Consider the following 16,328-nt stretch of genomic DNA (forward strand, 5'->3'; position numbering starts at 1 on the left):
GACCTTAAATTTGACAGGAGCGGAAAACTAATTACAAACTACTATGCATGCTTATACTTATGTACTTGCACAGTTAGTATTACTAAATGCTCACAAAAACCCTTAAAACATGAAAGTAAAACAAAACTTCCGTGTAGTAAAATAATGATAATACAGGTAAGAAAAATACACTGCAATTCTGTTTTGTGCTGAACTCTACTGGGGGACAAATATTGACAAATAGACTTTTAGGCTGCTGACCTCTACTGATGACGAGCAGCATATGACTTAATCTTTTTCATCAACTTACATGACTAGAAAGGATTCGATAATGCTTTTGCATTTAGGTGATTCCAAGAAGATAACACATTTCATGTTAGCAAGAACAGGATAACTCTTGCCTTTTATTTAATGTGCTCAGTTGTGGTTTGCATATTTTGTAGAATTAGCCAAAAAAGGTATACTGAGCTGCAGCATTTTTTTGTTGCTGTGTGGTTGGGCATGGACTAGTATTTTAATAATAAAGACTCGGTGGAATTAATGAACTCGTTTGATGGGTGTTTTTTTTATAGTTGTCTTGATAATCTTTTAGTGTTATAAAAGCCTGTTTTTGTAGGGTATAGTATTAACTAGAAGATAATAGCAAATGCCCAGCCATGCAGCAACAAAACATTGCAACCTCTGCTTGCTTCACAAGTTCTACATAATATACAAACCACAACTGAGCGCATCAAGTAAAAGACAAGAGTTATCCTTTTCAAACAGAAACGCGACGCATTATTTTTTTGAGATCTTGTCAATGCAAACAATATTGAGTTCATTTCAGTCGTTTATGTCAACAAAAACATTAGATTATGTGGCACCTCCCACTAGAAGTGCCTGGCCGTGTGAGATAGATAAGCCGTTACTTGTAGTTATGTATTTTTCCTCCTAACTCAGTTATTGCCTATTCATTGATGTATAATCCCACGACCAAACGAGCGGAGCGAATGTTTGAGAGTTTTTATGATAAATGCATGTGCACACAACTTACGAAGATTATTCATCAACAACGTCGCAAACCCTTGTATCGAAATCTCATCAACAAATTTAACCATTTTCCTGTAGAGTCGTTTAAGTATAATAATGATACAAAACACATATCAACCTATTTAAATATATTACCAAGTCTTTGAAAAGTGTCGACATATTCTTAAAACTTACCCATCTGAACGGATTATACACAAATACACAGATTAATTTGGCCAAAAATCGTTATTAATTCTTGCTAAACCTTACTTTTATCAAAATTAAGACTGGCAATCGAAACGCTGAGCGACAGAGAATACAACCATTAAGTCGTGCACATTTCACGAAAGAATAACGTGCACATTTCACCAGTCTATAGCATTGTTGAATTGCTGAAGGTTTCTGTAATTAACGTAGAAGTACTAAAATTGTTTCTTTTTTTGCCAATTTCAAAGTAACTGATATTTTGGAAACTTTATAGTCACACTAACAACATCGATGATGGGTATTATGTTAATGTTATTATTTTTTCTAAATAGTTTTGTTAAATAGATTATCTACAAATCCATATTAATATCACAACTTCTTGATATTGTTAGCTATGAGGTTTTGAAATGTAAACAAAATTGTGGTTGGTTTTCTATTAATACTGTATTACTATATTAACAATATTGGTTATTCTGTTAATATCAGTGCATTTTACTTCTAATGGACGAGTATAACTGGAGTGGCTCAGAACCTAGTCACTTGACGAGGGAACTTTCTGTTTTTGTCACATGTCTTGCACATGCCCAGTTGCGTTTAATCATGTATCATGATTAATATTAGACACTGGCCACAATGCTGTATTATATCACAGCAATATTGCAATAACCCACTACTAATAACCCAATACTGTTAAAAAATATAAGATAGGATATTATGCAAAAATGTGCATAAATAGTTGCAGAATCTTGCATAAGATTATTGTACACAGAGAGGTATTTGGAAAATGTATAGAAAAATAGAGAAATGTATAAAAAAATTGAAAATCTCATAAAAGTTGGTAAGATTTAGCATGATATATTAAATATTAGACAAAAACAGAAAATTCCCCAGTCACGTGATCAGGTTCTGAGCCACTCCAGTTATACTCGTCCACTTCTAATACTGGCCAATATTGCATTTCTCCTATTTCAGGGGGAGATATAAAAACATATAATCTTTTCCTTTCATCATTGCTTTTCGTTGTATATAATAACACCCACATCCAGTACATTACAGCTACCACTGCAGTTATCCTATTGCACTGCAGTGCCATTTGACTGCTAATATTGCATTTCTCAACCATCAGTACCCTTTCTTTTTTCCAATATCACTTTGGTCGTGGGCTGTATGACAGGAAAGTTTCTAGTTATATATGTGTGTGTGTTAAGATAAATTCTATGCTTTATACAGTAGAATGAAGGCAACAAATCACACACTGAGAAAATGTCAACCACAATTAGTGCTTATAGCATAGTATTATCTTCTAGTGATTAAATAATAAATGCTGCTTGCTGTGATCAGTATATAATCCCTGATAGAAATTGTCTGTTAAAAGCAAAACCTCATATTAAGATAAGTTCACACTGATACTATCTTTACTATAATGTAAAATGTACAAAATAGTCTGCTATTTCTGTAAATGTTGATAGTGAGAGAGTGTTCAGTAGATAATATGATTTATTGATGATGTTGTTGATAAATGATGTTTAGAACTACCCATGTGTATTAGTATCAAACTGCATGTATAGGAGTTATCTACCCTTAATATTATAAGCTGTAGATACACAATTACTCACATATTACTACTCACAATAGAGGTTCTAGAGAAGACTGTGTGTTATTAAGTATATCATGTTTATCAGTTTTAGATAAAATAACGATGACTCTGAGTGTCTGTATGAAGATAGAGTAACAAGACTTGTTTGAGTGGATATAAGTCAGTACTTGAGAGTTTTAACTTCAGCACAACAAACAGTGTATTGGTTATGTCTAATATTGTTTTCATTATTCTGTGTGTCAGCAAGATCCATTAATTGTCAATCAGTATTTTTTTTAATGTTTGAAACATGTGATTTTATATCTATATAAATAACCATTTGTGAGGCGCAGTATCATTCTAATAAACCTATTAAAGTTCTATGTTTGTGCCTTTCTGCATGAGTTGGTGTTGTTTTAAACCTAAACCTTTAGTAATTGTTGTACTTGAATGTAGGTGATTACATATATTTTGGTAACTCTATTTGGTATGCTGTAGCAGAATGTGCATAGTTTAAATTGTTTCACGGTTCTTTATTTATTTCCAAGTTCAGTTTGACAAATCTACTTTAAAATGAGTTCAAAAGATTATAAGAGAGAGTTTTAACATCAAGATCTGGTTTTCACATTTTTGACAGTGATTTTCTTAGTTTCTTCGGACATTTGCAGGAAGTGGATGAACATGGTTGCCATGGTGTCGGCAGTTACACCCAATGTTCAAAGAAACTGGCACTAGTTTCCATTTTCCTGTAGCCAGGTCGATGACAATAACATATCGTATTCTAGGTCTTCGAGCAACGCATCTTCCATGGTACGAGCCAAACGGATGATGAGGCTAAAACCAAATAAAGAATACGATGATTATGTAAAAACATCAAGATATATAGCAGCAATAATTAGAATCAGTAAGCGTCTAGTTTACAAAAAAAGCTTGCGAAGTGCTATAAAAATAATTCGATTTTTATTAAATAAGGGTTGTTCACAAAGTTTAATTTTTAACATTAATCTCGAATTGTAATAATATTTTGTAGCTACTACCATTTTTCTTATCCAGTGATAGTCAATAAAACTACAGTTTGTGTCTGATTACCTATCTGAAAATGAATTTTATTACACTTATGACTCTTGCAGACTATTTGTATGATTGCGGCTTTGGAGTTAGCTTACCCTGCAGCTGCTTTCAGAACACCAACACCGCCATCTGAATGGAAAACCTGGAATGTGCCAAATGAGCCACCAATTTCCATTGTAATAGTACCATATGTATCCTCCGCATAGAGTTGGCCATCCCAAAGAGACGCATAAGAGTGGACAGTCGCTGTAGGAATCAATGACATATCGAAATGGAGAGACTACCAAACAAGTCAGTTTCATATTTCTTGCCAATATAGAATCAGTCTCTTCAATTTATTCAAAGTGAATGTGTTTGAAGTCAGCATTAGCCAGAACACTTGGAAAATAGCATCTTCAAATATGTCTCCAAGTGTCAACAGCTACAGAATCAGTTGTTAAACTATTAACAGTCATAAACTATAAACAGTGATAAACGGCAAACTATGACATATGTTAGCTTACGGGTGGCTTGTAATCTCCAACCCAAAAGAGAGATGGTGGTGCAATGTTTCGTTTACAGATGCTTCCTGATTGACTTCTTGTTCAGCGCTGTGAATGATGTCAAGCCTGTCAGTAACCGGTTGTCTGCAAAAAATGGAATTAGATACACGAGCTGTTTTAATTTGAAAGACTATTCTTCAAATTAACTAAATAAAATTTAGCAGTTTTAACAATTTACGTTATAAAAAGTGTTTTGAAAAAGCCTCATGATTTTCTCCAATGACTGCCATGAAATCTTTCAAATTTTCTTTATTGTAGGCTACTTGTTCAAAATTCATCAATGAATTATGTTTAAAAATATCTAATTTTGTGAACGCAAACAACTATAAACATTGTTAATTGTTTGAATAGTAAAAACAGTAGAAATATCAACAATTTTTAATTTAATTACTAACTTGTACTGCCGGCTGATACAGAACATTCTGGTACTGTGTATTCTATATACTCAAATATATAGAAGTACCCCTTACCGATCAGACCTGCAAAGGTCACCATCTGTCGGGTTCTGAACCGTCTCACAGCTAAGAATTCTAGGATCACAACTCTGTGTTACGCCATCGGGTAGTTCTTGGGCTGCCAAAAGCCCAACTAAGAAACTCGAAATCTGAAACAAACAGTGTAAATTCAACTCAAAATAACTGAAGACGGGCATCATTATCCACAAAGTTCTTTTAGTTTATTTTTATATCTTTTTTTATTTGAAAGCCTATTTTGTATTTTGGAACTTTTAATACCATTTCCTTTTTTTACTTATTTTTTACTCAATTGTAACAGCTTTATTTGAAATCAATCAAAAGTTTGTCGTGTATATTACCTCTTTACTTAACTTAATACTCATCAATATACATGACTTTGGTAGTTTTGAGATATTTTGCTGCTTAACGCAGAGCTTCAATGAAATCCTTTAAAATTTTGTTTCTTAGATGTTTAAGAAACTCTTTACTCTAAACTTTCATATCGCTGCAAGGCCTCTTTTTTAGTATAACATAACGTAATCTGTAATTATTTGTTATATGTTAACAAAAGATAGACTTCACGCAAGTATAAATTTGTTTCTAATGATATTTATCCTTATAATTAGTTAGGTAAACTAGAAGTATTATCAATTAAAACATACAACATACTTATGATTTTATGAACCAAAACAAAAATTTATCAAGCAGCAATTTTCACATTGAGACATAAAGGTTTTCTTCTAGTTTAAACTTAAACCAGATATCTAAGAGTTGTGATACACCCTGTAACAAGTCAGCAACTTTTTAAATTGTTCCAACTTATGGTTAAAATTTCAATATAAAGTAATGATTGCTTTTTTGATAAATGCTTGTCTCAGTTTAGTTATTTACAGTAGAATATAATTTATCTCACTCAGTAAAATCTAATATAAGTTGTAACTATGGATGACTAATAAAAGTTTAATACTCACCAGAAGGTTCACTAGCAAAGAACTCATCTTGTTCTTGTCTCTGAAACCAATCTTCTGACAATGGTGTACAACCTGGTGCATCTTCTCTTTTATATAGGCCCGATCTGCCGAGCTTGACTGATTTTCATTGCCATGGTAACCAAAGTGTCAAAACTTGTGATTAATATCACAGAAGACGATTTCTATATCTAAATATAGAAACATTAATTTAATAACTACTTTCAGCTGATAATCTCATGTTATATAATATGCGGAGTTCTTAGCTGTATCTTTAATGAACTGATGAGAATGGATAGAGCAACATACCACTGCCAACAGCAGCTAATTGTAAACATTAATTTCAGCGTAGGCATCCTTGTCAACCTAGCACCTATATAAAGATAACATTTGCTTCCATACTAGCAAGCGACAAACTACAAGCTATCATAATAAGCTTTGAGTATTACACTGTTAATATTTAACAAACACTAATATTGTTGTCATTTTGGCATTTTCCTTATTTCTATTTCTTATATTTATTCAACTGCAAAAAGGTTTCAACAACTTTTGCAGTAACTTTTGCATCGCATGGGTATATGATGCATAGAGAGTATTTTAAAATATACTACACATATAGATAATATGTGTAATATACTTTAGAAAGTATGTGTATGTACTATATACACTTTTTATTTTACTAACTAAAATGCACGTATAGACAGATATTAATGTATAATAAATGTATAAACTACTCCTAGAGTACAGTATACATAGAGACAAGTATTTAAGTCTAATGGACATACAAACAATTCTTTAAGTAGAGTGTAAAAACAGGCATCATTCAAAGACAAAATATGCATAAATTGTCAATCTGTTCTCTTTTGTAAAAGATAAAAAAGTCGATAAGATCTGAACTGTTAAGGTAATAAATATGAAATATGGCCAAAAATGGAGTGTTCGAATGTTTCAATTCTTTGTAAAAGGATATTTTGATTATTGCTGATTGAGTTTGTAGCCGTTGGAAACAATTCTAGACTGTTCCATCAGATAGGACAGCAAGATAACAACTCATTTTCTGCATCTAGGCATATTGTATCATAGGAATGCCATATATTTAGAACTCAACATATATCAAGTTGAATAACTGCAATTGAATCATTTTTTATGGCTATAAAAAGCAGAAGCAAATGTTTGAGTGCTATAACTGGTTTTTATTAGTGGTCTGTCAGCGAATCATGAGCCTCAATATGCCTCAAGTCGAACATAAATACACTAATTGTGTTTGCTTTTTGCACATTGGTTAAATATCAGCGGTATCTAGATTTATTTTAGCCACATCTGAGTAACAGTAACTGTAACCGAATCTCATACAGCGACCATCATAACAAACTATGAACACTTTAATCTATCACAGCAGTACCTCCCTGACTATTAGATACAATATGTCTGTTTGACATGTTGGCAAGAAGTCCATGTAATTTTCTGATATTTTAGAAATGAATCCAAGTGTTGATATTTTTTTTAATTAAAGACTTTTTATTAAGTGACGATTAGAAAGTAGAAGTCTAAATACTAATATAATACTAGCGAGCTGACTCAATGTTAGTGGTTTACAGTTTTTATCCATCTTTTCACATTATCTTCGGAATATACAACCTATCTTCACACTTATGCTAAACAAATTATGTACAGTAAGTCAAATCAACTGCAAATTATAGCAGTTTTTTACACAAAACAATACTCGCAGATTAATCTTTCCAAATAAAATGGGCAAACAAGTCAAAAATAGACATCAGTTGTACGAATGTATTGACAAAACTTAAAACTTCGAAATTGTCCGACTTTAACAAACTACTTTTGAAAACATCTTGATAGAAGTCATAACAATAAATTAAAACTTTCTTTTAGCACTCTTTAAAACCAAAAATATTGTTGCCAAATAAAACGTTAATTGGAAAAAGTAATATGTTAAACAAATTTTATCTACTCCAGTTTGGAGATTTGATCATGGTTTAAAAACTTGTTTAATGTTTCACAGGAGCAGTTAAGTAAAGTAAAATAAAGTTCAGAGATGTATCAAATGGAACCGAATTGATATACTAAAATACGTGTGTAATTGTTTGAGGTACTGAAAGTATACCTGCTTGGGAAGTAAAATTAATGGCATGAGAAAACAATGTCTGAATTTAGCAAAAGGTTTCCACAATTGTACTAAAATAGACTAAGTTAACCTTAGCATATGCTTTGCTATAATAAGAATAGCCTCCAACAGTCTGTCATTTTGGAGTCATGATTGGAGCTTTGAAAAAAGATTACACCGTATGGGATTGGAACTCACAACTTTTCAGTACAGTACTAACCGAACCAATCATTCTCACAGTTTTAGAGCACTAGCGGAATGCTCGGCGCTGCATGGGTGTTAAAAATCATCTTATAAACAGTGATAGCAGTGTCACACTTATAAACTCAATATAAACACTTACAAACAATATAAACAACATTTATATCAACGTATATAGCAACATACACATATATATATATATATATATATGTATACATATATATATATATATATATATATATATATATAGGCCTATACAGTCAAACATGCATAACTCGAACTTCAAGGGACCGAGCAAAAGTGTTCGAATTATCAGAGCATTCAAGTTATCAGAGCACTGTCACAAGTCCATATATTTACTTATTTATTAGTAGATACATGTACATATACAAACTATAATATAAATCAAAAGCACAAATGGTTTGTTTCAAATTAAATGCTTCTAATGTAAAGTTTAAAACGTTTTCATGAAAAAGTATAGAGATTTTTTTATCACTTGAGATTGGTTTGTTGTTTGAGGTGATGTTATTGCCAGGACGTTTTTCAGATTGACATTGGCAAAACTTGATCGTTGTTGAAATGCTCAAAAGAAAAGACATTTTTTTCTTTTGGGGTTTTACCCACGATCAATTTTGCCGTTTTTTCTTGAAGTTTATGCAAAGATTATCTTACTTTACCTGGGATTCGTTAAGAGCAACACTCCGAGGCAGTTCAATTAGAAGTTTTACGAGGTTTTACGTACATTCTATATCACTCACGTTTTTTTAATAGATACTTATTGAATGTACACACGTATTCTGTGTTTAGGTCAAACGATGAATAGTTTTTTGTAGCTCAGACAACGTATACATTTAATTACAACATTTTTTAAGACGTTTTAAACATTCAATATTCCGACGTTGATTCAACACGGAATCAACGTCGGAAAACTAATCATCACGGGCTAGCCGAGTCACGCACTCAAGGATTTTCGCCACGCACATACAGAACAACATGCGATTTTTGTTTTGTATGTGCGTGGCAAAAATTCTTGCGCGCGTGACCCGGCTAACCCGTGCTATTCATCGTATCGCAGTATAAATCAAATTTCACCAAACTTTTAGAAAAGTCGTTGGCAAAAATATTTTGCCGATGGTGGTAATAACGACGCTTATGAATTACGAAAAGATGAAGTTTACCTCTATGGCTTTGAATAAAGTGATTTTCTAAAGCGAAAACAACCGTTTCGGTAGGTGTTGGGCAAAAAAACAGTTCGAATTAACAGTGTTGAGTTCGAGTTATCTATAGCAATTTATCATTACGTGGGAACGGACCAAAGGAAATGTTCGAATTAACCATGTGTTCGAGCTGTCCGTGGACGAGTTATCCATGTTTGACTGTATATATATATTTATTTATATAAAAAATAAAAATATATAAATATATATTTATATATAAAGTATATATATAACATTATAAACTCACTTATAAACCATGCCACTTGCCATTAGCCTGGCACATTGCCAATGGTTAATTTAAGAAAGCTAGTTGTCTACGGCTCTTACTAATAGATAGAATGGCGTTGCGCCGTAACAGAGAGCGGTAGCGTATTACCACCCACATAGCGACATATGGGAATCAAAATGGATCCATCAATCTTGCGTAGTTGGATTGGTAAGGCATTTATATTGTAAACAGTCTTTTTATTTGAGTTCTGCATCTTATTAGGCTACTCTCAAGGTATGAAAGCCTTGTGATCAAGGTTGTTTACATTCAATCAAAATATTACACAGTGCTGTTTGACATGTTCAGCTCTTTATATCACCTGGTACACCTGCAATAAAACAGATTTAAAGCTAATCAAGCAAATTCTCAAGAGCCATTTATAGCCTCAACTATTCCAATTAAAAACTTATGTGACACTAGCAATATCTACAGTATATATCATTAGGTTAAATAGAGCCAATCAAATCATTATATTTAAGATTATTTTAGAGACATGTTTCGAAGTTTATTAAAATGTAACAGTATTTCGTATTTCTGTTTGGTGTTCTTCTTATATGGTTCACTAATTTAGTTTTGTAAAAATACACATTGGAAGAGGCAGTTAAACATCTAAATTCAATAATCTGTATTAGCCTTAGTGTTTAAGTTATTAAAAAAGAAAAAAGCTGCATTGGGAAGCTAAAACAAAACTCCGTAATTCAATGCCATAAAATAAATCTTTAGTCTTCATCCTTTATTGTTGTTTTACTTTTTGTTATTTTCATCGTAATTTTTTTACGTTCATTTTTTGTATTTATTCAGCATTCGCTTGCAATTAGCAGTCATTTCTTATTTTCTAAACTTTATTATCACATATTTATGCATATTTTTATTCGATCTCAAAGTTCAGACCATTTTAAAATGTGCTAAGCAGAGTTTCAGACAAAGCTATATATTGATGTTGAAGTTTGTGAAATGTCTTGTTTGGTTATTAGACAACATTAATAAACTGTCAGTTTCGTGTGCCATGAGAGATAATCAGGTGTAATAATCATTTGCACAATTATTCTTTGTTTTGGTTGTTTTGGCTGGTTGTTAGAGTGCCTGGCTGCTCTACAGAATATCTGAGATTTGTGTAGTTCCTGCAAGAGGCCATCATTTTTTCTCACACTCTTACCTATGCTTCAAAAAAACACAGCTTTTATTACAGTAAAAACAACCAAATATTACGCAAGATGTACACTTCTTTGTAAGCCAATATAGCTAGCAACCTTATAAACACAAACCGAGCTAAACTATCTGATGCTTGCAGAAGAGCCTTCTGTTTAACCAGGATTTTATATCCATCATCTGAAACTACCGTGTGATAAGTGTTTGCAGCTTGCCTAAGTGTTAGCATAACTTTATTCCCTTTCCTTATTTAGTAGTGCAATAAATGTCTCTTTATTTGAATTGAGGCTGACATTAATTCTTGGGCATAAATAATTTAGGTAATTAATATGACTTGCAGTTCTCTGATATAACAGAGGCATTTTTTATTAGCATTCCTTCTGTTTTCTTGAACACAGAATATATACAGTTGCTAAGATATCCTCTTCTTAGACAAACTCTGATAAGAAACATTTGGTCTTAATTTATGGCTATTATTAACCAAGAAGGAATTTCTAGACCGAGGTAAATATTCTATTGGCCACCAGTCAGCGAATCATAAAGATGTATAAACTGCAGGTTTATGCCAATTATCATTATTAAGATGTTAACTAATTAACTGCCATCTAATTGCTATAATGCTGTTGGTTCTTCATAAAAAAAAAACAGAGTAATGTACATTTGGTCATCTGACAAGAAGTGTTTGTTTAACGATGTGGATCAGAGTGCCTCACTGGTTCTTAGCATATAAGTAAGCAGATATATGGTATTAGCTTATGTCCATAACTGTATTCATCAAATATCTAAAAGACTAACATTTTTAGCCTAATGTGGTGTCAAAGTGGTGACAGCTCTGCATAACAGATTTGCCTTCTGCAAGTGCTCACATATCGATATGCTGAACTGGCATTAACTTGCAGACATAGCATCACTATGGTAATTGGGTAAAGATATTCAGAATTTGTATAAAAATGCTGACAGTTTTCTAAGCACAATCAAACAGCTCTATGACAACATTTCTGTAATTCATGAAACTCATACCTGTCTTTACTCAGGTGAAACAATTTTCTTTTTAGATTTTGAATCTTGTAGACAATCAAACCACTGTATTAGACTGTTGAAAGATGTTGTATTAGATTTTCTAGCGTATTTAAAGCTTCTAAAGTGGGGTTATTAATTAGGTCTATATATCTGGCTTATATATACAGTATATATACAAACCATATATATATTATCATATATATATGGTTTATATATAAAGTATATATAAACGTACAATATAAACAACGTTTATATATAAAGTATATATAAACGTCATGGAGTATCGTCATTAGAACACTAGCAGCTTACTGGAATTTTCCATTGGCAATGTGCTAGGCTAATAGCTTAAAAATTACAGTTGTTAGACAAAGTTTTAAAACATTTACAGTTGTTTTTATCTTTCTCTGAATTTATTTCAACTACACAAAACACTTCTCTCATGATATGTAGTTTAAAAGTAAGAATGGGAAATGTTGTTATATGTTAAATACAAATCAATTTTCTGTGCAGACTTCTTTATTAGCCTGGCAACGCCGGGTAGCACAGCTAGTTATTATATATATGGCCACATTGTTTAATGTTTGTATTGTCTATGTTTGATAACAGACTCTGGTTGATGAGATGCTGTTGTTGACTTGAAACACTGATTTATGGAGGCTCAACCAGAGATTTTTAACTTTTTCACACTTTCTGGTTAAGTTTGGTTTTCATAAATTTATAACAGCTTTTAAAAAGGATAAAACTAGACTTGACTTTTTAATTTCATGATACTACAGTAACTGTTGTATTATTGGTTTGTAGATGGATTTCAATTTAAATCTAATGATCTATCCAAGACAGCGGGAGAAGTCAGCAACCATGATAAGACACTAAATACTGATGTTCAAGTTTGTGAAATGTTTTGGTTGGTTGTTATACAGCACTAGTAAGCTGTCAGTTTCGTGAGCCATTGGAAATAATTAGGTGAAATAATCATGTGCACAATTATTTTTTGATTTGGCTGTTTTTGCTGGTTGTTAGCGTGTCTGGCCGCTCTACAGTATATCGAAGTTTGATTCCTGCAAAAAGCAATTCTTTTGCTGATCCTCATAGCATTGCTTTGAACCAACACAGCTCTTATTACAGTAAAACATAACTAAATAAAACACAATATGTACACGTCGTTGTGAGCAAAAGTAGCTAGCAACCTTTTAAACGTAAACCGAGCTAAACTATCTGATGCTTGCAGAAGAGCCTTCTGTGTAATCAAGCTTTGGTGCCCATCAGTAAATACTACCGTGTGATAAGTATTTGCAGCTTGCCTAGGTGTTAGCATAATGTTATTCCTTTACCTTATTTACCAGTGCAATAAATGCCTCTTTATTTTACTTTAGGCTGACATTAATTCTTTACCATAAATAATTTTTGCAATTAAATTACCTACAAATCTTTGATATAGCATGGGCATCTTCTAATAGCATTCTTTTTGTTTCTGACATACATGTTTATACAGTTGCTAAAGTATGCTCCCTCAGACAAAGTTTAATAGAAAACATTTGGTCTTAGTTCGTGGCTATTCGTAACCAAAAATTAACTTCTAGACCAAGGTCAATATTCTATTGGCTACCAGTCAGCGGATCAGCAAGATGTATATACTTTTGCTTATATAAGTTCATGCTATTTATTATTATTGAGATGTTAATTACTTAACTGCCATCTTAATGCTATAAAACTATTGGTTCTTCATTAAAAAGTCAGAGTAATCTCCATTTGGTCATCTGACAAGAAGTGTTTGTTTACCGATGCGGATCAGCATGCCTCGCCAGTTTTTGACATATAGGTAAACGGATCATTGGTATTATCATACATTCATAACTATCTTCATCAAATATCTGAAAGTCTAAAATCCTTAACCTAATGTGGCGCTAGGAGGGGGACAATTCTGAATAACAGTTTTGTAATCTGCGAAACACGGCATGTAAACATGCTGAAATTGTATCAATTTGCGGATATATTATCAACATGATAAATGGGTAGAGACATTCAGATTTAATATGAATGACATAGTATCAACGTGCTGACACGGTATCAACACGGTGATATGGTATCAACATGCTGACATGGTATAAACATGCTGACATGGTATCAACTTGCTCACATGGTATCATCGCGTTGACATAGTATTAACACTCAGATTTGATATAAAATGCTAGTATTGTCTTATCTTCACTCAGCTTCGCTCTCCTACTCTAAAAGCATTTTTAGATGACAATGAAGAAATGGCGTCTTGTACAGCTGAGTACACTTAATTTATAGAAAAGCTGCAACAAGAATTTAGCAATCGATTTAGCCAGTTTCAATCTTTGAAACATATCATACAACTCATAAAAGCACCTCAGAAGGCAAAGCCTAATAGAGAGTGGGTTACTCAGTTGCCATTGAAAAGTGTTAATGTCTCATCTCTGCAACTGGAGTTGTGTAACCTCAGAGGTACAGATGTAGATGAAATTGAGGAGGGTTTCTACTTGAAAGCTTCAACAAAGGCTGAATATCCACAGCTTGCTCAACTAGGTAGATGGTTGTACACTGTGTTTGCTGCCACATATACATGTGAATCAGCATTTTCATACATAATTTCAAAAGCAAGTTGAGATCCACTTTGACCCAAGATCACTTGTGTCAGCTCCTAAGAATAGCATGCTGCAGTAGAGAGCCAGACTACCAAGAGATAATGAGCAGCCATAAACAATTCCATGTATCTCACTAAACTTTAAGTTATACAAAGCTCTTTAGGCTCACTTCAACATTATTCAATGCTATTGTAAAAGTATTCCCACAACCAAACGAGCGGAGCGAACGTTTGAGAGTTTTTATGATAAAAGCATGTGCACAAAACTTACAAAAATACAACTTGCGTCGAAATCTCATCAACAAATTTAACCATCGTTTTGTAGATTCGTTCAAGTATAATAACGATACAAAACACACATAAGCCTATTTAAACATGTTACCAAGTCTTTGTAAATTGTTGACAGTATCTTAAAACCTACCCATCTGATCGGATTATACACAAATAGACAGATTAATTTGGCCGAAAATCGTTATTAAAACTGGCCAAGCCTTACTTTTATCAAAATTAAAACCGGCAAACGAAATGCCGAGCGACAGAGAATGGAACCATTAAGTCGTGCGCATTTCACGAAAAAATAACGTGCACATTTCACCAGTCTATTGCATTGTCAAATTGCCGAAGGTTTCTGTAATTAATGTAGAAGTACAGAAATCGTTTCTTTTTTGCCGATTTCAGAGTAACTGACGTCTTGGAAACTTTTGAGTACTTTGGTATTCTAACTGATGTCCAAAGCAGTGAAAGTAAAGGAAATGACCATGATATTTTTTTCTAACGATTCTTATGAGATTATTACAATATTTAATTATAAGTTTGGATGACTATTGAAGTGTAATAGTCACACTAACAACATCGATGATGGGCAATATGTTACTGTTATTATTTTTTCTAAATAGTTTTGTTAAATAGATTTTTTTTAAATCTATATAAATATTACAAACTTCTTGATATTGTTAGCTATGACGTTTTGAAATGTAAACAAAATTGTGCATTGGTTGTCTATTATTACTGTATTACTATATTAATAATATTGGTTATTCTAATAATATCAGTGCATTTTACTTCTAATATTGCATTTCTCCTATTGCAGGGGAAGATATAAACATATAATCTTTTCCTTTCATTATTGCTGTTTGTTGTATATAATAACACCCACACCCAGTACATTACAGCTACCATTGTAGTTATCCTATTGCACTGCAGTGCCATTTGACTGCTAATATTGCATTTCTCAACCATCAGTACCCTTTCTTTTTTCCAATCTCACTTTAGTTGTGGGCTGTATGACTGAGGAATCTCTAGTCTAATAAATAAATTGTATTACAACCACTACCAAACTTGTATTATCAGTATGAAATGTTATACTGATGCACATATTATTCGGCTCCCAAAAGTTTTGCAACTTTGAAATTTGGCTCTTTGATAAAAAAACTTTGCCCAACCCTGATCTACACAATAATTGGGTAGAGACATTCAGGTTTGGTATAAATGACATATGACATAGTATCAACATGCTAACACAATATCAACATGCTAACACAGTATCAACATGCTAACACGGTATCAACCCGCTGACACGGTACAAACGTGATGACACGATATCAACATGTTGACACGGTATCATGATGTTGACACAGTATCAACACTCGGAATTGATATAAAATGCTGGCATTTTCTAAGCACAACCAAACAATTTTCTGACTTAATTTCTGTTATTCAAGAAACTCATTCTTGACTTTTCTCAGATAAAACAATTATCTTAAGTAGATTTCATAAATACCAGACTATAGAATCAGACTGTTGAATAGAATTGGTTTGTCCAAGTAAAGCTTCTATAATGTGGTAACTATTTTCATCTGATCAGAGACTTTGGTTGGTGTGATGCTATTATTGACTTTAAACGCTGGGTTATGGAGGCTCTACTAGAGATTGTTAAC

General features: G+C 32.6%; 1 protein-coding gene across 1 annotated transcript; it reads right to left on the reverse strand.

Moving 5' to 3' along the window:
• Positions 1–3,270: 3,270 nt before the first annotated feature.
• Positions 3,271–5,859, reverse strand: LOC137406447 (uncharacterized). The gene is made up of 5 exons (XM_068093030.1): positions 5,810–5,859; positions 4,854–4,987; positions 4,345–4,467; positions 3,937–4,087; positions 3,271–3,604 (listed from the first exon to the last, which is right to left on the reverse strand). Exons 1-5 carry the CDS (start codon positions 5,834–5,836, stop codon positions 3,416–3,418), a joined length of 624 nt encoding a protein of 207 aa, XP_067949131.1. The 5' UTR covers positions 5,837–5,859; the 3' UTR covers positions 3,271–3,415.
• Between the last annotated feature and the right edge of the window lie 10,469 nt (positions 5,860–16,328).

The sequence above is a fragment of the Watersipora subatra genome, chromosome 10 (assembly GCF_963576615.1).
Source record: "Watersipora subatra chromosome 10, tzWatSuba1.1, whole genome shotgun sequence".
Lineage (NCBI taxonomy): Eukaryota > Metazoa > Bryozoa > Gymnolaemata > Cheilostomatida > Watersiporidae > Watersipora > Watersipora subatra.

Bases quoted from the DNA above. Each gene is read 5' to 3' on its own strand.
- LOC137406447 (XM_068093030.1), bottom strand. From the start codon at position 5,836: ATGAGTTCTTTGCTAGTGAACCTTCTG. The intron at 4,468-4,853 runs GTAAGGGGTACT...CATTTTTTGCAG, and splicing joins GACCTTTGCAGGTCTGATCG to ACAACCGGTTACTGACAGGC. The intron at 3,605-3,936 runs GTAAGCTAACTC...ATTTGGTTTTAG, and splicing joins GTTCTGAAAGCAGCTGCAGG to CCTCATCATCCGTTTGGCTC.